This window comes from Lactuca saligna, chromosome 9 (genome assembly GCF_052625555.1).
Source record: "Lactuca saligna cultivar CGN05327 chromosome 9, ASM5262555v1, whole genome shotgun sequence".
Classification (NCBI taxonomy): domain Eukaryota; kingdom Viridiplantae; phylum Streptophyta; class Magnoliopsida; order Asterales; family Asteraceae; genus Lactuca; species Lactuca saligna.
In genome coordinates this window covers 68777816-68800901 of record NC_136425.1, presented here as the reverse complement: position 1 = coordinate 68800901, position 23086 = coordinate 68777816, and the positions used below count along the sequence as shown (strand labels likewise).

The 23086-nt window shown below is 36.6% G+C and overlaps 1 protein-coding gene and 6 non-coding genes across 7 annotated transcripts; all 7 read right to left on the bottom strand.

Moving 5' to 3' along the window:
- Positions 1 to 1518: 1518 nt before the first annotated feature.
- Positions 1519 to 1591, bottom strand: TRNAK-CUU (transfer RNA lysine (anticodon CUU)). The gene has a single exon. It is a non-coding gene; the product is annotated as a tRNA-Lys (tRNA).
- Positions 1592 to 1681: 90 nt separating this feature from the next.
- TRNAK-CUU (transfer RNA lysine (anticodon CUU)) lies at positions 1682 to 1754 on the bottom strand. The gene has a single exon. It is a non-coding gene; the product is annotated as a tRNA-Lys (tRNA).
- A 90-nt stretch (positions 1755 to 1844) lies between these two features.
- On the bottom strand, positions 1845 to 1917 carry TRNAK-CUU (transfer RNA lysine (anticodon CUU)). The gene has a single exon. It is a non-coding gene; the product is annotated as a tRNA-Lys (tRNA).
- A 90-nt stretch (positions 1918 to 2007) lies between these two features.
- On the bottom strand, positions 2008 to 2080 carry TRNAK-CUU (transfer RNA lysine (anticodon CUU)). Its single transcript has one exon. It is a non-coding gene; the product is annotated as a tRNA-Lys (tRNA).
- Positions 2081 to 2169: 89 nt separating this feature from the next.
- Positions 2170 to 2242, bottom strand: TRNAK-CUU (transfer RNA lysine (anticodon CUU)). Its single transcript has one exon. It is a non-coding gene; the product is annotated as a tRNA-Lys (tRNA).
- A 101-nt stretch (positions 2243 to 2343) lies between these two features.
- Positions 2344 to 2416, bottom strand: TRNAK-CUU (transfer RNA lysine (anticodon CUU)). Its single transcript has one exon. It is a non-coding gene; the product is annotated as a tRNA-Lys (tRNA).
- A 2445-nt stretch (positions 2417 to 4861) lies between these two features.
- On the bottom strand, positions 4862 to 6166 carry LOC145016450 (uncharacterized). The gene is made up of 3 exons (XM_078974762.1): positions 5701 to 6166; positions 5420 to 5635; positions 4862 to 5343 (listed from the first exon to the last, which is right to left on the bottom strand). Exons 1-3 carry the CDS (start codon positions 6164 to 6166, stop codon positions 4862 to 4864), a joined length of 1164 nt encoding a protein of 387 aa, XP_078830888.1.
- Positions 6167 to 23086: the final 16920 nt, after the last annotated feature.

Below are 23086 nucleotides of genomic sequence, written 5' to 3'. Positions count from 1 at the left end.
TTCGAGGGGATTTGGAGATTCAAATTTGAAAGTAACTATAGTTCCTCGATCTGTGCTAGAATCGGTCCATACAGATAATAAGGGAAAAAGTTCGATATACGGGGAGGAGATAACAGGGTTAGTTCAGGATAAAGAAAGCGAGAAGGGAATGGATTAGATTTCCGTAAATGTTGACCGGATTAGATTTGATAGCATCAAGTCATTGTACATAATGTAATAAGGCTTGTACCTCTTAAAATTCAGCATTTGACTAAATTTGCATAATAAGTAGTAAAGATAAAGATATATTTAGATTTCAAAAGTCATGTTGACTCATTCTAGTCAAAAAGTATGATTTTTTAAAAATTTAAATCCTCTATATTGGGTAAGATAAGGATGTAGGTTTGAATGTTTCAATATTAATTTTACATTTCTACTTAATGCATTGTATTTTGTAATTTGTTGATAAATGTTTGTACATTCAGCTTAAAAGTTAGGACGTCTTAAATCTGTTTTTAGAAATAGTAAGGTTTGTATAATAAGATAGTATAGATATAGATATACAAGTGATGACCGGAAGATATCTCGAATCCCTAGATACTCATGTTGTTGTATTGTAAAAATATTGGCATGTCCGAAGTTGCTAATTTGGGTTAACTTTTATGTAATCTTGTCAGCATGGATTTATCTATGTTCCCCAAAAGGTCATGCCTAATTTCCGATAGAAGCATTAGAATGTTTTTTAACATTGGACCAAGTTGATTATGATCATTGTCTCTTGCAACCATAACATAATATACATTATTTTATGGATCTCCCAAATGGGATATAAGATGTCGGTCCGTTTAGGTGCCCAGTTAGGTGCCAAACAGACCCCATCATTGATTTGATATATTGATAAGGTGAATACCCAGTCTATTTAATGTTAGGGGTGTTATACCGTGGTACACATACTATCGGGTCATTTGCCTACAACCAATGATGTCAGATATATTTGTAAGTAGATATATATGCTCAATGTTAATATATTTTAATGTTAATAAATACATAAATTAGATAAAATGATAATCACAACAAATGTATAACTATTAATTAAGTAAACTCAAACCAATCAGGACACCATCAACGATTCATTTTCTGGAATTATAAACCCTATGGTGACCATTTTGGTGATCAAGATACACAGACGTGTTGCTTACAAGCAACGTTGTGTTACCCGTTCGGATCACCCTCTCCGTGATTTAAACATGGGTATTCTATAGGGATTGGAGAGGAGCTTACCAAGTATTGCCAAGTGAACCAGAGACACAATTAATGTGTGTGCTAAAAAAAATAGTCATCACATTGCACTGTTATGATTTTAGAAATATAAAGCATTAAAGCCACGGGTTTAAACCCACCTTAACAAAAAAAAAAAAAAAAAAAAAAAAAAAAAAAAAAAAAAAAAACAAGGATTTTGCATGCTGTTAAATTTATACTATAGGGTATCGCATTGAGAAACCATAAACTATGACTTCAAATCTCACGAAAAAAAGAAATCGCCCACCGTGGGGCTCGAACCCACGACCACAAGGTTAAGAGCCTTGCGCTCTACCAACTGAGCTAGACGGGCTTTTGTTTAACAGTAACTTTTCTGTATTAAGTAAACACATTCTTTTACGAAAGAAACCGATTGAAACTAGTTTGATAAAAAAAGTAAAAGCGCCCACCGTGGGGCTCGAACCCACGACCACAAGGTTAAGAGCCTTGCGCTCTACCAACTGAGCTAGACGGGCTTTTGTTTAACAGTAACTTTTCTGTATTAAGTAAACACATTCTTTTACGAAAGAAACCGATTGAAACTAGTTTGATAAAAAAAGTAAAAGCGCCCACCGTGGGGCTCGAACCCACGACCACAAGGTTAAGAGCCTTGCGCTCTACCAACTGAGCTAGACGGGCTTTTGTTTAACAGTAACTTTTCTGTATTAAGTAAACACATTCTTTTACGAAAGAAACCGATTGAAACTAGTTTGATAAAAAAAGTAAAAGCGCCCACCGTGGGGCTCGAACCCACGACCACAAGGTTAAGAGCCTTGCGCTCTACCAACTGAGCTAGACGGGCTTTTGTTTAACAGTAACTTTTCTGTATTAAGTAAACACATTCTTTTACGAAAGAAACCGATTGAAACTAGTTTGATAAAAAAGTAAAAGCGCCCACCGTGGGGCTCGAACCCACGACCACAAGGTTAAGAGCCTTGCGCTCTACCAACTGAGCTAGACGGGCTTTTGATCTCAAATTAACTTTCCTAGTGAAACTAAAAAAATGCTTTTACAAAAGAAATTAACTTTTATAAAAGTGACCATTTTTTTTTATTAAAAATCAAACGCCCACCGTGGGGCTCGAACCCACGACCACAAGGTTAAGAGCCTTGCGCTCTACCAACTGAGCTAGACGGGCTCTTTTTTACTTTGACACATCCGCTATCTGAATGTCAGAATTCAAGGAGTGTATTTTAATTTTTTTCTTCAACATCAAAATATCAAATCTGCAAACATTTAAGAATTTGTTTGACAAATTAAATGTTTAAATATGGATATTCAAAACGAATATTGATTATTACGGTGTTCAAAATTTTGAATCAAAAAGTATATATAATAATAATAATAATAAATAATAAATAAAACATAAACCATTCATATATGAAAACCCCCTAAAAAAAAGGAAATCGGTTAAAACTAAAGAATGGAAGACTTATCTTCAGATCTGAAAGAAGAAGATTTCGCTTGTGCATGGAGGAAGGCGATGGCCAATGGCGGTGGTGGTATTGTTCGACGGCGATGGTGATCACCTCTTGCCGCCATTCTTGCCTCGTTGGCATTTCATTCCTCGAGGTCATCGTCGCTATGTGATATAGAACAAATGAATATGTATGTGTGTGTGTGTGAGAGAGAGAGAGAGGAATGGATCGTTTGTGATCTTGTGGCCTGTGGGACGATTTTGTGGTGGATCATTCGTTTTTTCTTTTCCTTTTAATTAACAAGTTAAAATACTTCATATATTTAAATAATTCTATTTTGTATTCTTTCATACCGCTTAAATAATCAACATCAAATATTTACACCCTGTTCCCGAGTGGAATTTAAAGGAAAGAAAAGAAAAGAAGAGAAATGTAGAGAGAAAAGAAAAGAATGGAAAGGAAAGTAAAGTGTATTTTTCTGTTCCCGAGTTCGAAAGAAAGGAAAGGAAAATTATTTTTCTTTTGTGTTCCCGAATTGGAAGGAAAAGAAATGAAAATTAAACATGGACAAATATATACCACACAATTATTTTGAAAACAAAAGTATGCCTAAATTATTATTTTTTACATGATTATTTATATAAAAATCGTTAATGCATAATTCATTATTAATCATAATTCTAGTTTCATTTATATAACTTTTTCAAACAAAATCAATATAAAGGGTAAATGAAGTAAATAAACCAAAACCAAAAATAACATAAATGTATGAATAATCAAACAAATTCATAAGAAACCAATTTAAACTCAATGCAAGCATACTCAAACAAATTCCAATGTATGAACTCAAACTGATTAAAAATCAAAAAACTACCATCTTAAGTAAGTCATTTACTTGCCCCCATCATTTTTTTCAGCAAACTTTTTCGTATTTTAAATGGAACTTTAAATAATGTCCCCGCATCAGATTGATTTCGCGACAAAAACATGAGAGCTTCTGCTAATTCATCTGGTTCCAAATCCATTGGCTCTAACTCTTTATAAATTTCATCACCAGTATAAACCCGATGATGAGAGTTTTCGAAGATTTTGTTACCCTCCCTCATAGCAGAAGCCACATCTTTAACTGCACTCATAATAACCTTTTCAAACGATTCAGGTTCAACTTCAAGTTCATCTTCATCTTCGATTTCATGTTTCCTTTTTTTACTTTTGTACTTCTTAGAACTTGAATTTTGCACCGGTGAAAAGCATGTAGGAGATAACACTTGAATATCATCAAGACCATCGTCATCATCATCATTATTTTTTTGTTGTTTCTCAAGTGTTATGTCATTGCTTGCTAGTAACTGATCCACTTCGTCAATTGTTTCTACTTTGATATCCCCAGTCTTGTTCAATCGAGCATTCTTCTCTTTCGGGGTTTCAACATGCACCCCTGAAGCCCTATCTTTCGCAAACAAAGCTATCATTTCGTTGTAGTTTGGTATTTTTTTTGGACTTCAATGAAATTGCCTCTGGCTTTGACTGTAACATACAATCCCAAATAGAATTATCGTTAACAAAAATAACATAAATGTATACAAACTAAGTAAAATAAAATAAAAGAAACTTACGTTAATTAGGTTGGCCCAAACTTCTTCGTCCGCTTCAATTAGTTGTGTTTTAGAATTCCAACCGAACCCACTCAATGAAGTTCCGCGGAACATGTCATACCATTGCGAGAAACCTGATTTTAAAGTTTTCAAACGATTCTTTAAATGACTTTTTGTTAAACTCTTCCCAAACTTTTCATTAAGCTCTTCCACCATGTTAGACTACGCTTGTGGGATGAAACTCCCACTAATCCTTAATCCTTTCTCATCTTGTGTCATCATAGATTGAATAAAACAATAATCCATCCAATCTGTCCATTTTATGTGTTCTTTCTTAGTAACTTGTTCTTCCTTCATCATTTTGACCTGCATAACATCATAAATAAACAAACCAAGCATTGATAACATAAAAAATACATACTTAGAGGATGTACAAATAATGAGTAAATAACATGTCCAAAAGATAAATAACACAAATAAAGTCAAAACACTAACGATTCATACAAAATCAAGTCAAACACAAAAGATCCATACAAAATCAAATTGAAATGATATGATAAAAACTAGTAGCTACATTGACATATCTATCTCATGGTTTCGATTTGGCAAGTAATCAGTCCACATTTGATTTGCAATTAAGTTCCTCATTCGCTCTGCCACAGCATTACTCTCACTTGTCTCTCTTATATTATGGTGCATTTCCTCTCTTGGTTCATTTAACATCTCATGTAGGACCTCATCTTCAAGATTTTTGTCTCGATCTTCTTCTAACAAAAAGTTATGTAAAATACAACATGCGAAGAAAATGTCTGACTGTGTTTCACAAGAATAAAAAGGTTCTTGTGTACTTCTAATGATAGGAAACCTTCTCTTTAGAACACCAAATGCCCGTTCTATAGCATTACGTAATGAAGCATGGCGGAGATTAAACAACTCTTTTGCATTCTCAGGGGCCCTAGCAGAATACTCCTTCAAATGATATTTGACACCGCGATATGGTGCCATTAGTGTAGTTGTATGAGGCAAACCAGCATCTACCAAATAGTATCGGCCTACAAATAAGTTGTAATTAATTATGTATCAAAAATTAGATTACACATAAGACTAATTTTAGTATTATAAATTTACCCTTTGGAATTACTAGTTTATCTTCTCTAGTGAGTGCATTCTTTAGTATCCTTGAGTTTGATGTTGTACCCTCCCAGCCACTTAAAATGTGCGTAAACTTTAAATCAAACGTACAAGCAGCCAAGACATTTATCGTAGGGTATCCCTTGCGACCACGATATCTAGGGGCATCTTTGTTAGGTACTTTGACACGAACATGTGTCCCGTCAATTGCACCTATACAATTCTTGAAGTAAGGATAAAATCGTTTTTTTCTTGGATTTTTTTTTGTACAACGTCACCTTTTGGTTGTTGAATATATTGACTTTCCAGTGATATAATTGCTCGAAGAACTCTATGGAAGCACCTACTTGTAGTGGATTTAGAGCGACGGTATAGCCAAGACACAAATCGATTTCTAAAATCATTCCCGACAATGTGCAAAAATCTTGCAACATGCTCTTCAATGGACATGCGTTGAGTAGCTCGAAGACCACCAACTTGTTGTAAGATAGTGCACAATTTCTTAAAAGCCTGCTCACTCATACGGATAAGTTCACGGCATTGTCCACCATTTGAAAGGTCGTGTAGCAACTGTTCACGTATACGTCGTCGCTTTAAAATAAGTTTTCTAGAAGGTAATTTGGGACGGTTTGTGTTGGCAAGGGCACGATGTGTCAAAATGGCCATCAACAAGCAAATCAGATGAATTACTTGTCTTTGCCTGACTCTGAGAAATTGAGCAGGTGTTTGTATGTCACTATCCATCGTTACCTATTTTATGAAAATTATTAAACTATGAGTCTTGTTTTATAGGTTAGATAGATATTTAACAACTAGGATTAGTTAAGGAGCCTATAACTTGATTTTTTATTATTTATTTTAATGCAATGGTTCTAAAATTGTGTTAACTAAGTTTATATCTAAACAGAGTTACATATGGGATTGATTGTTTGATCATCTCCATAGCTATATATCTTGATACATGGCAATCATATCAAAGGATATATATGTAATTATACTATTAGCTAGTATATTAAGTATGTATATGTTCCGAGTTTTACTTAACAAATAAAGCCGATTGTTTTTGAGTTTCAAGTAGAATTTTTATGAGTATTAATGTGTTTTAATACCAAAAATTACCATAACTATAGAAAACACATAAAGTTTACAATCTGGAAGACTGAATGAATCATTATTAGATAAAAAATTTCTTGATTTTGATCAGAAATATCAAAACATTTTGTGGTTCATCTAGTTGATGTAAAGGCTTTTAATTTTGAATTAATACAGAAAATAAAATGGGGAAGATGCTGGAAAATTTCATGGTATTTCGAATCTCTAAAGCATAGCAAAATAAGTTGACATGTAGTTCTTGTTCCAGAGCCTAATTCCTCAAGAACATTAATGAATTCACAACTATTCAATGAACACAAGGTAAATTGGTTGTTCCTATCATCAAAATTGTTGAATAAGAGAATTATCACGTTAGTTTAAAAATTATATTCGTTGTGTTTATAGTATTTTGTTTGTTTCAATTTTAATTTTTAATAAATTTCTAGATGAGTTCTATAGTCACAGGTAGATAATAATCATAAGATAATAATCATACAAAAGAAATCATTGAACTGTGTTCAGAAGAAGAAGAATTGTATTAAAAGATATTAAAAAAAAATTTAAAAAAAAAAAAAAAAAAAAAAAAAAAAAAAAAAAAACCTAATCTTGGAAGTCAACAGCTTCAACAGAGCGTGAAGAAGGAAGAAACACAGTAGCAGCATGAAGGAGGAAGAAGCACTGTAGCAGCAATTGTATTTTCCTGTGTTTTGATGCTGTTATGTGATTTTATATGGTTCAAGGGTAATATGGTAATCACGTGATTTTCTATATCCTCCATTGATTCTCTTCTCTCCAAATCTCTCCAATTTGGGAGGAGGATTAGGAGAGAAAAAATACCTCCGATTTCCTTTCCTTTCTTCCCAAATCACTCCAAAAAATTAACTCGGAAACGCCACTGAATCAGTTTTTCTCTCCAATTCCATTCTTTTCTCTCGACTTCCCTTGTTAATTGCAACTCGGGAACAGGGCGTTAGATATTACGTATTGATTTCCTTACTATAGTATATCTTTTTCAATTTTCAGTAAACAAAGCAAATACAAATTTGGTTTAGAAATATTTAAGATAAAACTTCATAAATTGTCGTTTTATAAAATATGTGGTTTTGTCTCTAATTTTAAAAAACTTCACGAATAGTTCTTATCATTTTAAAACTTTTAATGTTTAGTCCTTATCGATTAGCTCTGTCAAAAATACCCAATACTCGAATTACCCATCTGATTTTTTCGGGTATCGGGTAAATTGGATATCGGGTATATATTTTTTTGGTAATCAGGTAACCCGATTTTTTTTCAAGTCGGGTAAAGGTACGTTTATTGGGTTTCGGGTATAGTCGAACTATTTTAAAAATTCTTTTTTTTCATAGAGCTTGTACTATGTAGAAGGTATGTGATCACGTTTAAACTAACTATTATTATTGTAAAACATGAATCTATTTTATTATGACAATATGACGCTAACAATATTAAAAGTAATTGTTTATATATCATCGTGTTCTTTAAAACTTAACTGTTTTCTTGATTATAGTTTTTATTGCAACTAACAAACTCATTATCTTGACGAAACTTCATAACATGACGAAACTTATGGCTACAATTATCCTAAACATTTTAAACTTTTAAATTAAGATCTTTAAGTATTTGTTTTTTTTACATCTTATTAGATTAGATTAAGTTGTTAAAAAAATTACTTGATATCTCAAGTATTAAAGAAGAGTTTAAGGCCAATCTTTGACCAAAAACTAGGGTTTGCGGCCATTGAGGCGTGTACGGCCATAAACATGGGTTTACAACCGTAAACCCTTCGTGTTCATGCCTTTTGGGTTGATTTCTAGGTGAAAAACAAACATTTCTAGTAGATAACAAGCATAGGAAGCAGTTACTTACTATTAGGAAGCTTGAAGTGGGTTTTTAGCTGTGACATCCCCAAAATCTCGGCCAGAAAAGACCGATTTCATTTATGCTTTTTAAAATAATTTCAAAGTAAATCCTTTTGATTTAAAAGAGTTGCGGAATTTGTTCCCAAAAACAAAATATGATAAGATAATATTTATCAAAGCATTTCATCATGAGATGCATTTTCATTATATAATCAAAACTCGAGATGTCATGTTCCGATACAGACCATCAAGCATAAACGATAACATTACAAGTCATTCAACAAATATATACATATACAGACTTGTAACCAAAACAACTTGATGATTCATCTATCTTATGCCCTTGCGCCACTTCGCCATATGGTAGGTTGAGATGGATGGATTTTTCATAACATAGGATATCGGAACGATTGGGGCTCAACCAATCACTGCCAATGATAACGTCGAAGCTTTTTATGGAGACTGGCATAAGATCGATTGGAAAGGAATGGTTTTTACGGTAAGAGTACAGCCTATGAATGTGCCGTTAGTGCTCTCTTTCTTTCCGTTAGCCATCTCGACAGTAAATGTTTCGGTTAAAGGTTGGGGTTTATGTGTGAGAAGATGTTTGAATGCATGAATAACAAAACTTTTCTCTGCACCAGAATCAAAAAGAATGCATGCATAAGAGTTGTCAAGGAGAACGTACCCAAAACAACGGTGGGATCAGCAACTGCCTCCTCATGGCCCATTGCGAGTACTTTCCCCGTGTTGCTAGTTGTTTTTGCCTTGGGGTAATTTCTCTTGCATTGCCCAACTTCCCCACAGCCATAACAGGCTTGACCAACACCTGCTCCAGATGTTTGATTGGTTGGTTGGACTGGTGTCTTGCAACCTCGTGTTGTGTGCCCCTTCTTGCCACAGCCGTTACACAACATTTCATGGCATGGGCTGAGATTATGATGATAGTTACACTTGTCACACCGAGGAAGGGTACCAGCATATCTGTTCGTAGGTGCTTGAGTTGCCGAAACAACAGTATGAGTGGTAGCAGCGTGGACTGCCACCGTCTGCTGTTTCTTTGAGGGCTCCTGCGAAGACTGACCCTTCCACTTGTTCTAGAACTTTTTCTTCCCACCACTTGCCTTTGGTGGTTCGTGAGCGGTTGATACTTCATCCAAGTCAATCTTGTGATCTATCAGGGTCTGCGCCAAACACTTGGCGCTATCAAAAGTGGTAGGCTTAGCAGCTAAGACATTTCCTTGAGTTGGGGGTGTCAATCCCCAAATGTATATTTCTATCTTTTTGCTTTCTTGGGTGACCATTCCCGGACATAGAAGAGCCATATCGCAGAATCTAGTTGTGTATGCAGAAATGTCATAACCCTTCATTTTTAGGTTCCAGAGCTCGTGTTCCAATTTTTTGCATCTCGCTCCTTGGGTAGTATTCATCAAGCATAAGCTCCTTCAAGCTCTCCCAATCCATAACATTTGCTACTGGCAGAGTTAGGGATTTGACTCGACCATTCCACCAGGTCAGTGCTCTGTCCATGAAGGTACAAGCTGCGAACTTCACTTTATTTGCTTCGGAACACGCACAGATCTCAAAGAATGATTCTATCTTCTCGATCCAACGAGTTAGGGCAATAACACCTCCATTGACGTCAAGGATTTGGGCTTTGGGTTCATAAAGTCTTTGTAGGAACACTCCTTCTGGTGTCTCTGGCTTCCATCGAGATTAAGGGGATGAGCACCACTTCCTGACCCGCTAGAGCCGCCAGAATTTATCGGCGACATCACGGCAGCCACAGCGGCAGTAACAGCTGCCTGGAACATGGCAGGATCAAACTGAGGAGGTGGCGGTGCCGGATCTGTCAGGGGATTGTTGTTCTTTCTGTTAGGTCTCTTCTTCGGAGGCATCTTGTTCTAAAAATAGGCAGGAAGAAAAGGATGGTAAGTCCCCTAGATTTTTGAATCAAGAGATATGAAACAAGATATATCTCAGACTGATAGTTAGAGTATTCTACTAAGCGATAAACAAGGAAATGTTAGTTAATACAAGTAAATTGTCGCTACAGGAATGAGTAGCAACACTTGAAATAGATCTCCATACGACATTCAGCACTAGTTAAAATACTCCTATAGTATTTTAGGTTGTACGTTTTGTTCTATTGATATCTTGTTGTATGTATACTTGGTAAGTTTTAGGCCTGCTGCAACACCACAGTCACTCCCAAGTACATGTTGGTCATGCCTCAAATAAATGATCAGACTATATTGACCCTAGACATGATTACATAACTGTCCAGGTTTAACCGCAGTGTCCAACATCCAAATACTTTTGTTTTGTTCTACTTATGATACTGTTTTCTGGTATGTAGGTATACTTGTATACTCCTTATAAAATACTTATATTTTAAAAGTATATTTTTAGTTCAGAGCACTTCAGCCCCTTAGTGTTTATAATTATATACCGTGTAAGGTTCGGTATACTAAGTTCACTATAAACAATAGCTCTTATACCAATATGTCACACCCCCAAACCGAAAAAGGAATGACGGAAACGTTTGAAGGTGGAGGATGTCATGTATAGTATCACAACAATTGTATCATAGTAATCAAAGTAAACACAATCATTACAATAAAATATGAATATTTACATCTTGTTTTATACAGAGTTGTATACATCAAAACTAACAAAAGTATAAAGACAAGACTCTGAATGCTCCGTCTTCTCAAAAGCTGGCAAAAGTACATGTCTAATGTTATCCTGAGAATACAAGCAATTTTGAAAACGTATCATTATAAAGCTGGTGAATTCATAAGAATGTTTCGTAGTAAAACCCAATGTTATCAAGTTCTGGAAATGTATGCATGTTTCCCAAGAAAATCCAATATTTTCTAACATGTTTGTTTGTTACTGTTTGAGTAGTATGTTTGAAAACCCTGGCTACCACCAGTATATAGTGTCTGTTCTATTTGAAAACCCTGTCTATCACCAGTATGTGTTGTGGTCTTATTACTTACAATAAAATCAAGTGTTGTATCCCTGGAATACCCTCCAGTGTATAGTGAAGTAGTTCTATTAATTAAACTAAAACTATTGAAGAAAGAAAATCCCATATACAAAGGTTAGTCTATACTATTGTGAATTTGTATAACCATGATAATAAGACTAATGACCTCCGTGACGTTTCTTCAGACGTCGTATGGTATGATATTTGTCACCCCAGGCATGCCTGCCTAACTATAGCTAGTCGTTTAGGTGTGGGATTGTTAGTCCTGAATAGATCTATTCACAAATCTCACGCTCTCCTTCCAGGAGACTCTAGCTATACTAAGTGTAGAGGATTTAACCAGTACCCCCGAAGGGTACAATGAAGAGATGTATCACAATCATGTATTAACTAGTTTACGTGTTGTTTTGTATCGTGTTCTCGTAATTGAAGCCTTTCGTATGCTTGGTAGAGTATAAATAATTATACTTAAATAATTACTTAGTGTTATACTCTTGTTATTTGAACGTAGTAATGAATATCATAAACTAAATCTGTCATAGTTTATATGTTTGTTCAAGCAAGTAGTTTGTATCGGTGAAACTGGTAATGAATTTCCCAAACTATACCTATTATAGTGTAACACCGTAAAAAAATTTGAACAAGTTTTCACTTTGTAACCCATAAAATATCATTTGAAATCATAAATAAAACATTATATCAACATTGTATTAGTACAAAACCCAAGATCAATATATATATATATATATATATACACACATATATATATATATATATATATATATATATATATATATATAAACTCCGGTGTGCGTGTATACGAATCATGGCGGTGCCTTCCCGCGATCATCACTGGTACCTGAAACACATAACACATAACACTGTAAGCATAAATGCTTAGTGAGTTCCCCAAAATACCACTCTAACACATAATAGCCACTCGAGGCTGTAACTTTGTTGACCCTCAGGTCTATGTGTCTCAGTGGGGCCCTCCAGCCCCAACTCTCTATGGGCCCTCTTGCCCTAACTCTGTGAACCCGAAGGTCCTAACTCTGTGGACCCGAAGGTCCTAACTCTGAATCATAAATAGCACATATCACAATAAATCATAGCACATAAATAACATGCAATTACACTGGCATATAACTCTAAAATACTCTATCACATAACTGTGTTACCACACTAGGTAAAGTATAGTGAGAAGACTCACCTCAGGCGTCTCGGTAAATCTCTGACTCGGTAGAAATATTGCCTAGTCTCCGCCTATTCACATAAAGTAAATACTCTTATAAATATAACTCTCGAAACTAGACTCGTCCTGCCATTGGCACACTCAGGAGGGTAAAAGGTTATTTTACCCCCCTCTCGACACAAGTACTCCATTGACCAAACCCTAAAAGTCAACGGTCACACTTTGACCCTACTCGCCGAGTACACCCTGGTGACTCGGCGAGTTCACACATGTTCTCTAACACTTTGTCCCGCTTGGCACGCCGAGTCCCTCACTATGCTTGACAAGTCAGACTAGGCATGAATTGCGGGGGCACCACGACTCAACTCGACAAGTCTCAAGAACAACTCGGCGAGTACCGCCTTGAACTTCAATCCTCTAACTCCCTTCTGACTCACTGAGTCATCCCCCAACTCGAAAAGCCTACTCACTGAGCAATTTACGTGAAACCCTAACCCTACTCGCCGAGTATCAGGAACAACTCGGCGAGTTCATGCCATGCACAAACTCTACTGGCCTCCTGAGGTCAGATCTGTTTCCCTAAATCAAAGATCTAGCCTTCCCAAGCATGAATGTCACGTAAAGCTCGAAACTTGATGCTTGTATAACAACAACAAGGCATCAAAAGGAGATTTAGTCCCAAAAATGGCAACCTAAGTCTAATAACCCCAAACTGATTCATAAAGCTCCAAGGGTTAAGGTCTCTGGACCTTTTTGAGTCCAGATCCAAGGCACAAACTCGAAGAGGGACCATTTGCTCCACATAATCACTCTCCAAAGGGGTTAGAAAACCCTAACTCTAATGATCAACACCAAAATTGAAGGAGGTTCGAACTATTACCTCAAAATGAAGTCTCTAAACTCTGGAACTACTAGAATCGCACCTCCCCTTTGCTCTTGATCACCTCCTTCTTGCTAAACCAAAGGTACAAGGATCAAAAGTGACTTCTTCTTCCTCACCACGATTTGGCTCACTTAGGGTTCTCTCAAGGGATTGGTAGCCGCAATGAGAGGCTATAAGTGCCCTTAAATAGGCTCCAAACCCGGAGGATTAGGGTTTCATTAAACAGCGTGGACTCGCCGAGTCCGGACGTGATCTCGGATGAACATCCGCGACCCTACTCGGCGAGTCTTGGCTCCAACTCGCCGAGTTCCTCTACAAACTCCAAAATAATTAAATAAAATAATATACCTAGAAATCCGGCTGTTACATATAGTTTGACTGAAATGTTATGTTCGTGAATTGTTATGAAAACTATGAAATTATGTTTTGAAAACGTCCATTATGCTCCACAATTTACAAAAGGGATAAAAATAACTATGTGTTTTATGGAAATCATTGGTTTATATCAATTGCATCAGTTTTAAACTGTTTGAAATCCTTTCTGATTTTAGTTCACAAAATCATTTGTGTTTGGCTTGTATCCCCCCTGAAAACGTATAAAATCCATAAAAGTGTAGGGGTATGAACTCACTGTTTGACGTGTGGTTCGAATGTAAGATCGATATGGATGCTGAGTGTCAATTGTAGTCTCGAACACAAACGGGTCCTATTTAACATATAATAGCATATATATATATATATATATATATATATATATATATATATATATATATATATATATGTATATATATATATATATGTATGTATTAGATTAGGGTATAACACCACTAATTATGGAAGGAAACCACCTTAGATACTAGGAAAAACTTAAAACTAAGTGTTAGAATCATGTGTGATTGAAATAGGGAAGTTTGCAGCCCAAGAGTGTACGGCCAACGAGTTTGCGACCGTACACTCTTGATGAAGTGTGCATTTGAGATGTTTTAAGGTCCTTTTTAGCCTCTCGGAAGTGTTCTAGGTCCCATGCATAGCTTAAAGAAGAGTTTAAGGCCAATCTTTGACCAAAAACTAGGGTTTACGGCCATTGAGGCATGCACGACCGTACACATGGGTTTACGGTCGTAAACCATTCGTGTCCATGCCTTTTGGGTCAATTTCTAGGTGAAAAACAAGCATTTCTAGTAGATAACTATTGGATAAGGTGTATAAGTCGATAACTATTTCTGGTATGTACTTGACCCGACCCGACATGGTCCATTTGGGTTGCATGGCACCATGCAATTGGATAGACTAAATGAGAGAAATAACATTTGTGGTTTATTAATATATTATAAGTTCTAATATATTAATAGTATTATTTAATTAGTTTGATCAAGAATTAATTTAGAATTAATTAAGTGATCAAAAGATAACTAATTAAATATATGGGTTGATTATGTAAATCATCCACAACTTGTATAGTGGGCTAAAAGGTTCCATGGATTATCAAGTTGGGTTAAACCCATAGGATGCTCCATGGGAGTTACAAACCCATGGGTCATGGAAATGAAGAGTCATGACACATTAGGGTTTACATGGTGTAACCCTAGATGTGTCAACCCTATATAAGCAACATACTATCCACCAAAATCGGCTACATAAGAACAAGTGAGGGCTAGGCCGATTTTTCAAGTGTGTGTATTCTCTAAAAAGTTTACTCCTTTGCATTTGGTGTTGTGTGAAGCATTTGAGGCATCACACTTGGGGTGCTAGGCTCACAAGGTTTCAAGGATCATAATCAACAACAAGGTAAGTTATTCTATCTTTCATTCAAGTTAAAAATGTTCCCCATGTATGCTAGATAGGAATATAACCTTGGAATTCAACTTTGCATGATAATTAGACAAACATAGATCCAAGGTTATTAGGGTTGCATATACACTTAGGAAGTGTTAGAATGCTCAAAACCCATCAGTGGTATCAGAGCCTAGGCTTGTTTGTTTGTTATTTGTGCAAAATTGTGTTAAAAAATCGAAACTGTTTGCTGTCTGATCAGTGAACTCGCCGAGTCCATGGGGGGACTCGACGAGTTCAAGTGTATATTCAAACCTACTCGTTGAGTAGGTTCATGCACTCGACGAGTAGGAGGCCTTGACAGCAGATTTTCGACTTTTGTTGTTGGAAATGGACTAGAAACATTACCCTAAACTGTTTTGGTACTTGAAAACTTGTTTTAGATGGTGTAATGTTTATGCTAATCCATTTACAATGGCAATTATCAAAATTACAAGTTTTTAAGTGTAATTTTTTATTCTTGAAAGTGTTTATATTCATGTTCTTGAACTTATGAAGATTAGATGATCATAGAAATTGCTTGTAACCTTCATGGTAGTTTAATTCATGATCATAATGTTTTTAATGGAGTCCATAACTTGTCCTCAAGTTATGGAAAAAACAAAAGTCACACTTTTATTAAAGCCATTAAAAGAACACAAGAGTTATAAAAAATGAAGAGTCTTCGTTTTTATGGCTCAATTAATTCATAAGTTATAAGAAATGAAAAGTTTTGAAAGTTTACAAAACTTGCCCTCAAGTTTTGGAACAAGTAAAGTCTTGATTAAAACTTTAGTTCCAAACCTTTGAATTTTAAAAGTTAAAATTTAACCCTTATACTTTATAATATTATAAGTTAATAATAATAATAATAATATATATATATATATATATATATATATATATATATATATATATATATATATATATATATATGTATGTATATGATCAAGTCGTCTTACCGCTAGTATGCCTCATTCACGAAGCCGGTCTATAAGGGGGGTATAAGGTTGTTGCCTATAAAATGGAAACTTAATGGGTGCCCACTCTCACCCACCGCTTCCTTGATCGGTGGAGGGTCGTTAGCCGAACGAGTAAGACAAGGACTTATAAATTCTCATTAAAAGTATGATGAATATTATAAAGTAACTAAATGCTTTTATTAAATTCCCAATCTTAGTTACTTTAGAAAAAATGTGAATAAGGTGTTAATCCATGAAATTACACTTTACACTTTGTTTAAGTCGTTGGTGGAGCATGTGTGGTTAATCGGCACACTAACTTGGACTTAACAAGGTAGGTAAAGGGTGACTTAAGGTTTATAATAGTATAGGTGGAGCGTGTGTGGTTTACCTGCACATCGATTAAGTGATAAACTTTAAGGATACCAAGTGATTTGCATGGTTACTTCACACCTCGTTTTGTGATCCTCGGTATCTCAGTCACAAAACTTAGAGGGCACACTCGAGATTGACACATGCCATTGAAAAATTCAATGAATCTCAAAAGAATCTAGGAATTTATAAGAACCAATTAAAAAACCTAATAATTATATTTCGTTTTTCATGGTGGAAATTGGTGAATCGTCATTCACCTACCTTTCAAATATGTTATAGCTTGGATTACATCATACCTCTTCTAAGTTATAATATATTGTGATTGGATCCTAGCCTTAATATTAAATTTGGGTGTTTTATTAAGGACTTTCTTAATATCTAAGCTAATCTTGTTCTCTTCATTTAGATGTCTTCAAACAACGCTGCTTCTGGCTCTAATCCTAATGGCTCCTTTACCCTTATGAACTTGTGTGGGAAAGTCACTTTTGATGGATCCAACTTCAATGAATGGATCAGAAACATTAAGATGATTACCCGCTACGAGGACAAAGAATATGTCCTCGATAAGGAGCTTAAGGAGATTGATGAGACCACTGCAACTCCCCAAGATATCATAGACTTCCAGGCACATCAAAGGGATGCTACCAAAGTAGCATGCATCATGATGGCCACCATGACAGCGGAACTCCAAAAGTCCTATGAGGACTTCTACACTTTTGAAATGCACCAAGATCTGATGGAAAGATACCATCAAAGTGCACGACAAGAGAGGTATGAAATCATTTTTTCCATGATAACAACCATGATGAAGGACGGAGAGTCCGTCATGAGCCACATGCAGAAAATGCAAAGGTATGTGGATCGGTTACTGAAGATTATTGTGAACTTCCCTGAGGAGCTTGAAATAGATATCATTTTGCACTCCTTACCATCGTGCTATGATCAATTCTGCATGACATATCACATGAATAAGGAAGAGGTCACACTCAGAAAACTTCAGGGACTCCTCAAGACCGCAGAAACAGGTCTTAAGGGTAAGTTGGCTGTTAACACTCCTACTCCAAACTCCGCCCCTGTCTTGGCAATTGGGAAAGGTAGAGGGAAGAAGAGAAAGAGCTCTTTAAAGGGTACCAAGGCTAGGACCCTTGATGGATCTTCTTCAAGTGGAACCAAGAAAGGTTTCGTCACTCCTTCTTCTGACTCAAAAGAGGTTGAATGCCTCTACTATCATGAAAAATCACATTGGAAGCGGAACTGCCCAAAATATCAGCAATATGTGAAGGATGGGAAAGTTAAACCCAACCATGCAGGTGTTTACACTATCTTATCTAATAACTCACCCCATTCTAACTCTTGGGTCCTTGATATCGGTTGTGGTATTCATATCTGTTCCGATCTGCAGGGACTAAGAAGAAGTGAGAATGTGGAGCATGGAAGAATAAACATAATCATGGGGAATAGGAAAGCTTTACCTGTCACCAAGATTGGAGTTTATACTTTATCGCTAAGTAGTGGGTTTAATTTAGATTTGAATAAATGTTGTTATTCGTCAGAAATGACAAGAAATATTATTTCCTTTCATGCATTATATAAACAAGGTTTCACCTTTTCATTTGATAATGAAGTTGGTTCGATTAATGCTTTCTTTAATAATGTTCTTTATTTTAAAGCATTACCTTGTGATGGTGCGTATGAAACCATATCTATGGTTGATAACTTAGGAAATAATGTTTTGTGTATTGATTCTGTTAATGATAATAACTTGGATAAAGCATCATTATGACATTGTCATCTTGGACATATAAGCAAGAAACGCATAGGCCAACTCCAAAAGGACGGAGTCTTGGAGTCAATTGATCGAAAGTCAGATGATAGTTGCGAATCATGCTTACTTGGAAAAATGACAAAGTCACCCTTCACAGGTTTTTGTGAAAGGGGTGAAGGTTTGTTGGATCTTGTACACATGCATGTGTGTGGACCCTTCAAACATGCCACAAGGGATGCTAATCGTTATTATTTGACTTTTATTGATGATTACAGTAGATATGGATATGCCTACTTAATCAAGCATAAGTCAGAGACTTTCGAAAGGTTTAAAGAGTTTAAATAGGAAGTCGAGAATGAATTGGGCAGGAACATTAAGATGCTTCGATCCGATCGAGGTGGTGAGTATCTCAGTTTAGAGTTCCTCGACTATCTTAGGGAATGTGGGATTGTCTCACAATTGACAACTCCCAGTACACCGCAATTGAATGGTGTGGCTGAGAGGCGTAATCGAACCTTGTTGGATATGGTTCGTTCCATGATGAGTCGAGCTTCACTACCAATCTCATTTTGGGGGTATGCCTTAGAGACTGTCGCCCATATCCTTAATCTGGTCCTTACAAAGAAAGTTGCCAAAACTCCTCATGAGATGTGGACTGGTAAAGTACCCAAACTAGACCACATCAAGATTTGGGGTTGCGAAGCTTTCGTGAGATGCGAGACTCATGATAAGCTTGAACCTCGAAGCGAGAGGTGTATTTTCATCGGATACCCACAACAAACCTTTGTGGTCTTTATAGCAAGGAGGGCTGTCTTGAGAGAGAGAGAGAGAGAGAGAGAGAGAGAGAGAGAGAGAGTTCATAATCCAAGGAAATAGTGGGAGGCAAGTTGACCTTGAAGAAATTCAAGATTCAAGTGGTGAAGGAACTTCAAACCCTAGCACTCAACTTGAGGAGGAAACTCCTGTTGAGCCAATTGACATGTCTGTACCTCTGAGGCGTTCCACAAGGGTTAGGAATGCACCTGAGCATTACTATGGATTCCATATTACTGCGAAAGGTGATACACTTATCAGTGATGAGACACTGATAGGTCTGGATGAACCTAACAGTTACACGGAAGCCATGGCAGGCCCTGAGTCAGCCAAATGGAAAGAGGCAATGGACAGCGAGATACAGTCCATGTATGACAATCAAGTTTGGAACTTGGTTGAGAATGTACCAGGTTGTAAGACTGTAGGGTGCAAATGGATCTTCAAGAAGAAGACCGACATGGATGGTAATGTAGACACTTATAAGGCACGACTGGTTGCAAAGGGTTTCTCACAAACTCCGGGAGTTGATTATGATTAGACCTTTTCTCCAGTGACCAAGATTAAGTCTATTAGGGTTCTGTTAGCCATAGCTGCATTTCATGACTATGAAATATGGAAAATGGATGTCAAAACCGCTTTCATTAATGGAAAGTTAGCTGAGGATGTTTACATGAGTCAGCCAGAGGGTTGTGTCAATACAGAGTACCTTAATAAAGTGTGTAAGCTTGAGAAATCCATTTATGGATTAAAACAAGCACTTCACAGATGGAATCTTTGCTTTGATGAGAAAGACAAAGAGTTTGGCTTTTCTAGGAGTGAAGATGAATCTTGTGTGTATGTCAAAGCTAGTGGGAGTATAGTTAGCTTTTTGGTATTGTATGTTGATGACATACTACTCATAGGAAATGACATCCCAACTCTGCAGGAAGATAAGTCCTGGCTTGGGAAGTGTTTCTCTATGAAGGACCTAGGAGAAGCTACCTATATTCTAGGGATAAGGATCATGAGAGACCAGAGTAAAAGACTAATTGGACTTAGTCAGAGTACCTACTTGGATGCAGTGCTGAAGATATTTGGCATGCGGGACTCCAAGAAAGGAGAGTTACCTATCCAGAGTAACGCCAGATTGAGTAAGACACAAATCCCAAGTACTGAGGCTGAGGTAGCAAAAATGAGTCGAATACCTTATGCTTCGACTGTAGGATCGATCATGTACGCTATGATGTGTACTCGACCTGATGTAGCCTTTGCCTTGAGCATGGTTAGCAGGTATCAGGGGAACCCTGGCAAGGCACACCGGACTGCGGTAAAGAATATCCTCAAGTACCTACGGAGGACTAAGGACTGGGTCCTTATCCTCGGTGGGAGTGATGACTTGAGAGTTTTAGGGTATAGTAATGCTAGCTTTCAGACTGATAGGAATAATTTCCGCTCTCAGTCAGGCTAGGTCTTTACCTTAAACGGAGGAGCAATTTCTTGGAAGAGTTCCAAGCAAGAAACAGTGGCTGATTCAACTTGCGAATCAGAGTATATAGCAGCGAGCGAGGCAATAAAGGAGGCGATATGGCTGAAGAACTTCATTGGAGACCTTGGAGTTGTACCAGCTATTAAGGAGCCAATGGAAATTTTCCGTGATTGTGAAAGTGTTGTTGCCTTAGCCAAGGAACCAAGAGATCACGGGAGATCCAGACACATCAACAGAAAATACCATTTCATCAGACATCGAATAGAAGAATGAATCCTCATGGCAAAGAGGGTATCATCGGATGAGAACCCAGCGGATCCCCTCACGAAGGGACTGACTCGGGTTAAGCGTCTCCAGCATGCTCGGAGCATAGGGCGGAAGGATGATATTAGATTTAGTAGTTAGATAACCTCGAAATTTGTAAAGTGTAATTGACATTAGATGATAAATAAAAGGTGTTTTATTTGTGAGTAAAGTGTTGCTATCTCTTGTCGATTGTTTACTATATTTCTTTTGCATGTTTTGACTTCCAGAATAACTGTGTTTGGTATATCATATTATTTGAACCTCCACAATCGGTCATATGTTGGAAGTAGGTATGAATCAAGACTGTCATGATTGGTTGCAGAGGTCTAAGTTGTTGGACATGGTTACAACAATCATGAGTGCTCATAAGTTCTTATCATTGGACTCAACCCACGCTCACTATAATCACTTCATGTAATTTATCTCGAGTGATCGTGAAATGGTAATATCATATAAGTCTTCAAACCTAGAGATATGATTTGTTACTTATGAGTTGGTTATACAATTGTACATAAACGTATTGGTAACTCGATGTTATAAAACGTGCCTTTGTGTATAATTCAATAAGTAGTAGAACAAACATATGAGTCGAAGTTTATCTGTTCCTTCTTGGATTAGAAGTTGATACCTGGGCCCCTCGATGATTTTTTTTGACCTGTGTACCGGGCCCGGTCAGAACTAAGTTGATGTGTTCAATTAAGTTCTTTGTCAAACAAATCAGAAATCGGGAAACAAACTGCTGGACAATAAGTAAGACATTGTTCCATGTATTTGTCCGGTTGATATCTAGAACAAATTATTATATGATCACTTATCTTAAATGGCGTATCATCATCTTCTCATTCCGAGAAACCTTGAAAGAGCTACGATTGCTGATCGGTTCCTGAAGTCATACTTGCAGTTATATTTATTAGACTTATCCAAGTGGGAGACTGTTGGATAAGGTTTCTAAGTCCACAACTATTCTTGGTATGTACTTGACCCGACCCGGCATGGTCCATTTGGGTTGCATGGCACCATGCAATTGGATAGACTAAATGAGATAAATAACACTTCTGGTTTATTAATATATTATAAGTTCTAATATATTAATAGTATTATTTAATTAGTTTGATCAAGAATTAATTTAGAATTAATTAAGTGATCAAAAGATAACTAATTAAATATATGGGTTGATTATGTAAATCATCCACAACTTGTATAATGGGCTAAAAGGCTCCATGGATTATCAAGTTGGGTTAAACCCATAAGATGCTTCATGGATGCTCCATGGGAGTTACAAACCCATGGGTCATGGAAATGAAGAGTCATGACACAATGGGGTTTACATGGTGTAACCCTAGATGTGTCAACACTACATAATATCCACCAAAATCAGCTACATAAGAACAAATGAGGGCTAGACCGATTTTTCAAGTGTGTGTATTCTCTCAAAAGTTTACTCATTTGCATTTGGTGTAGTGTGAATCATTTGAGGCATCACACTTGGGGGTGCTAGGCTCACACGGTTTCAAGGATCATAATCAACAACAAGGTAAGTTATTCTATCTTTCATTCAAGTTAAAAATGTTCCCCATGTATGCTAGATAGGAATATAACCTTGGAATTCAACTTTACATGATAATTAGACAAACATAGATCCAAGGTTATTAGGGTTGCATGTATACTTAGGAAATGTTATAATGCTCAAACCCATCAATAACAAGCATAAGAACCAGTTACCTACTACTAGGAAGCTTGAAGTGGGTTTTTAGCTACCAAGAACTAGTGTGTGTTCTTGGTGAGAAATGAAGATCTAGTCAAAGATGAGATTAATGAGATAGGAACATGGAATCATCACTAGAATAAGGAATGAAACACAAATCAAGATGGGGGAACACTTACATCTTTGAGGATCTTAAAGAAAAATCGATGGAAGTAGAGAGAGAGAGAGAGAGAGAGAGAGAGAGAGAGAGAGAGAAAGGAACATCTAGACTTGGAGTGTGTAAAATGACAAATGAAGGCTAGGTACTCCATATATAGGGGAGAGTTTTCGGCCATGGGGGTGGGTGGGGGCGTACGGCCGTAAACTCATGTTTGCGGCCGTACACTCCTCTTGAAGGAATGTTTGGCCCGAATGTTTTGCTA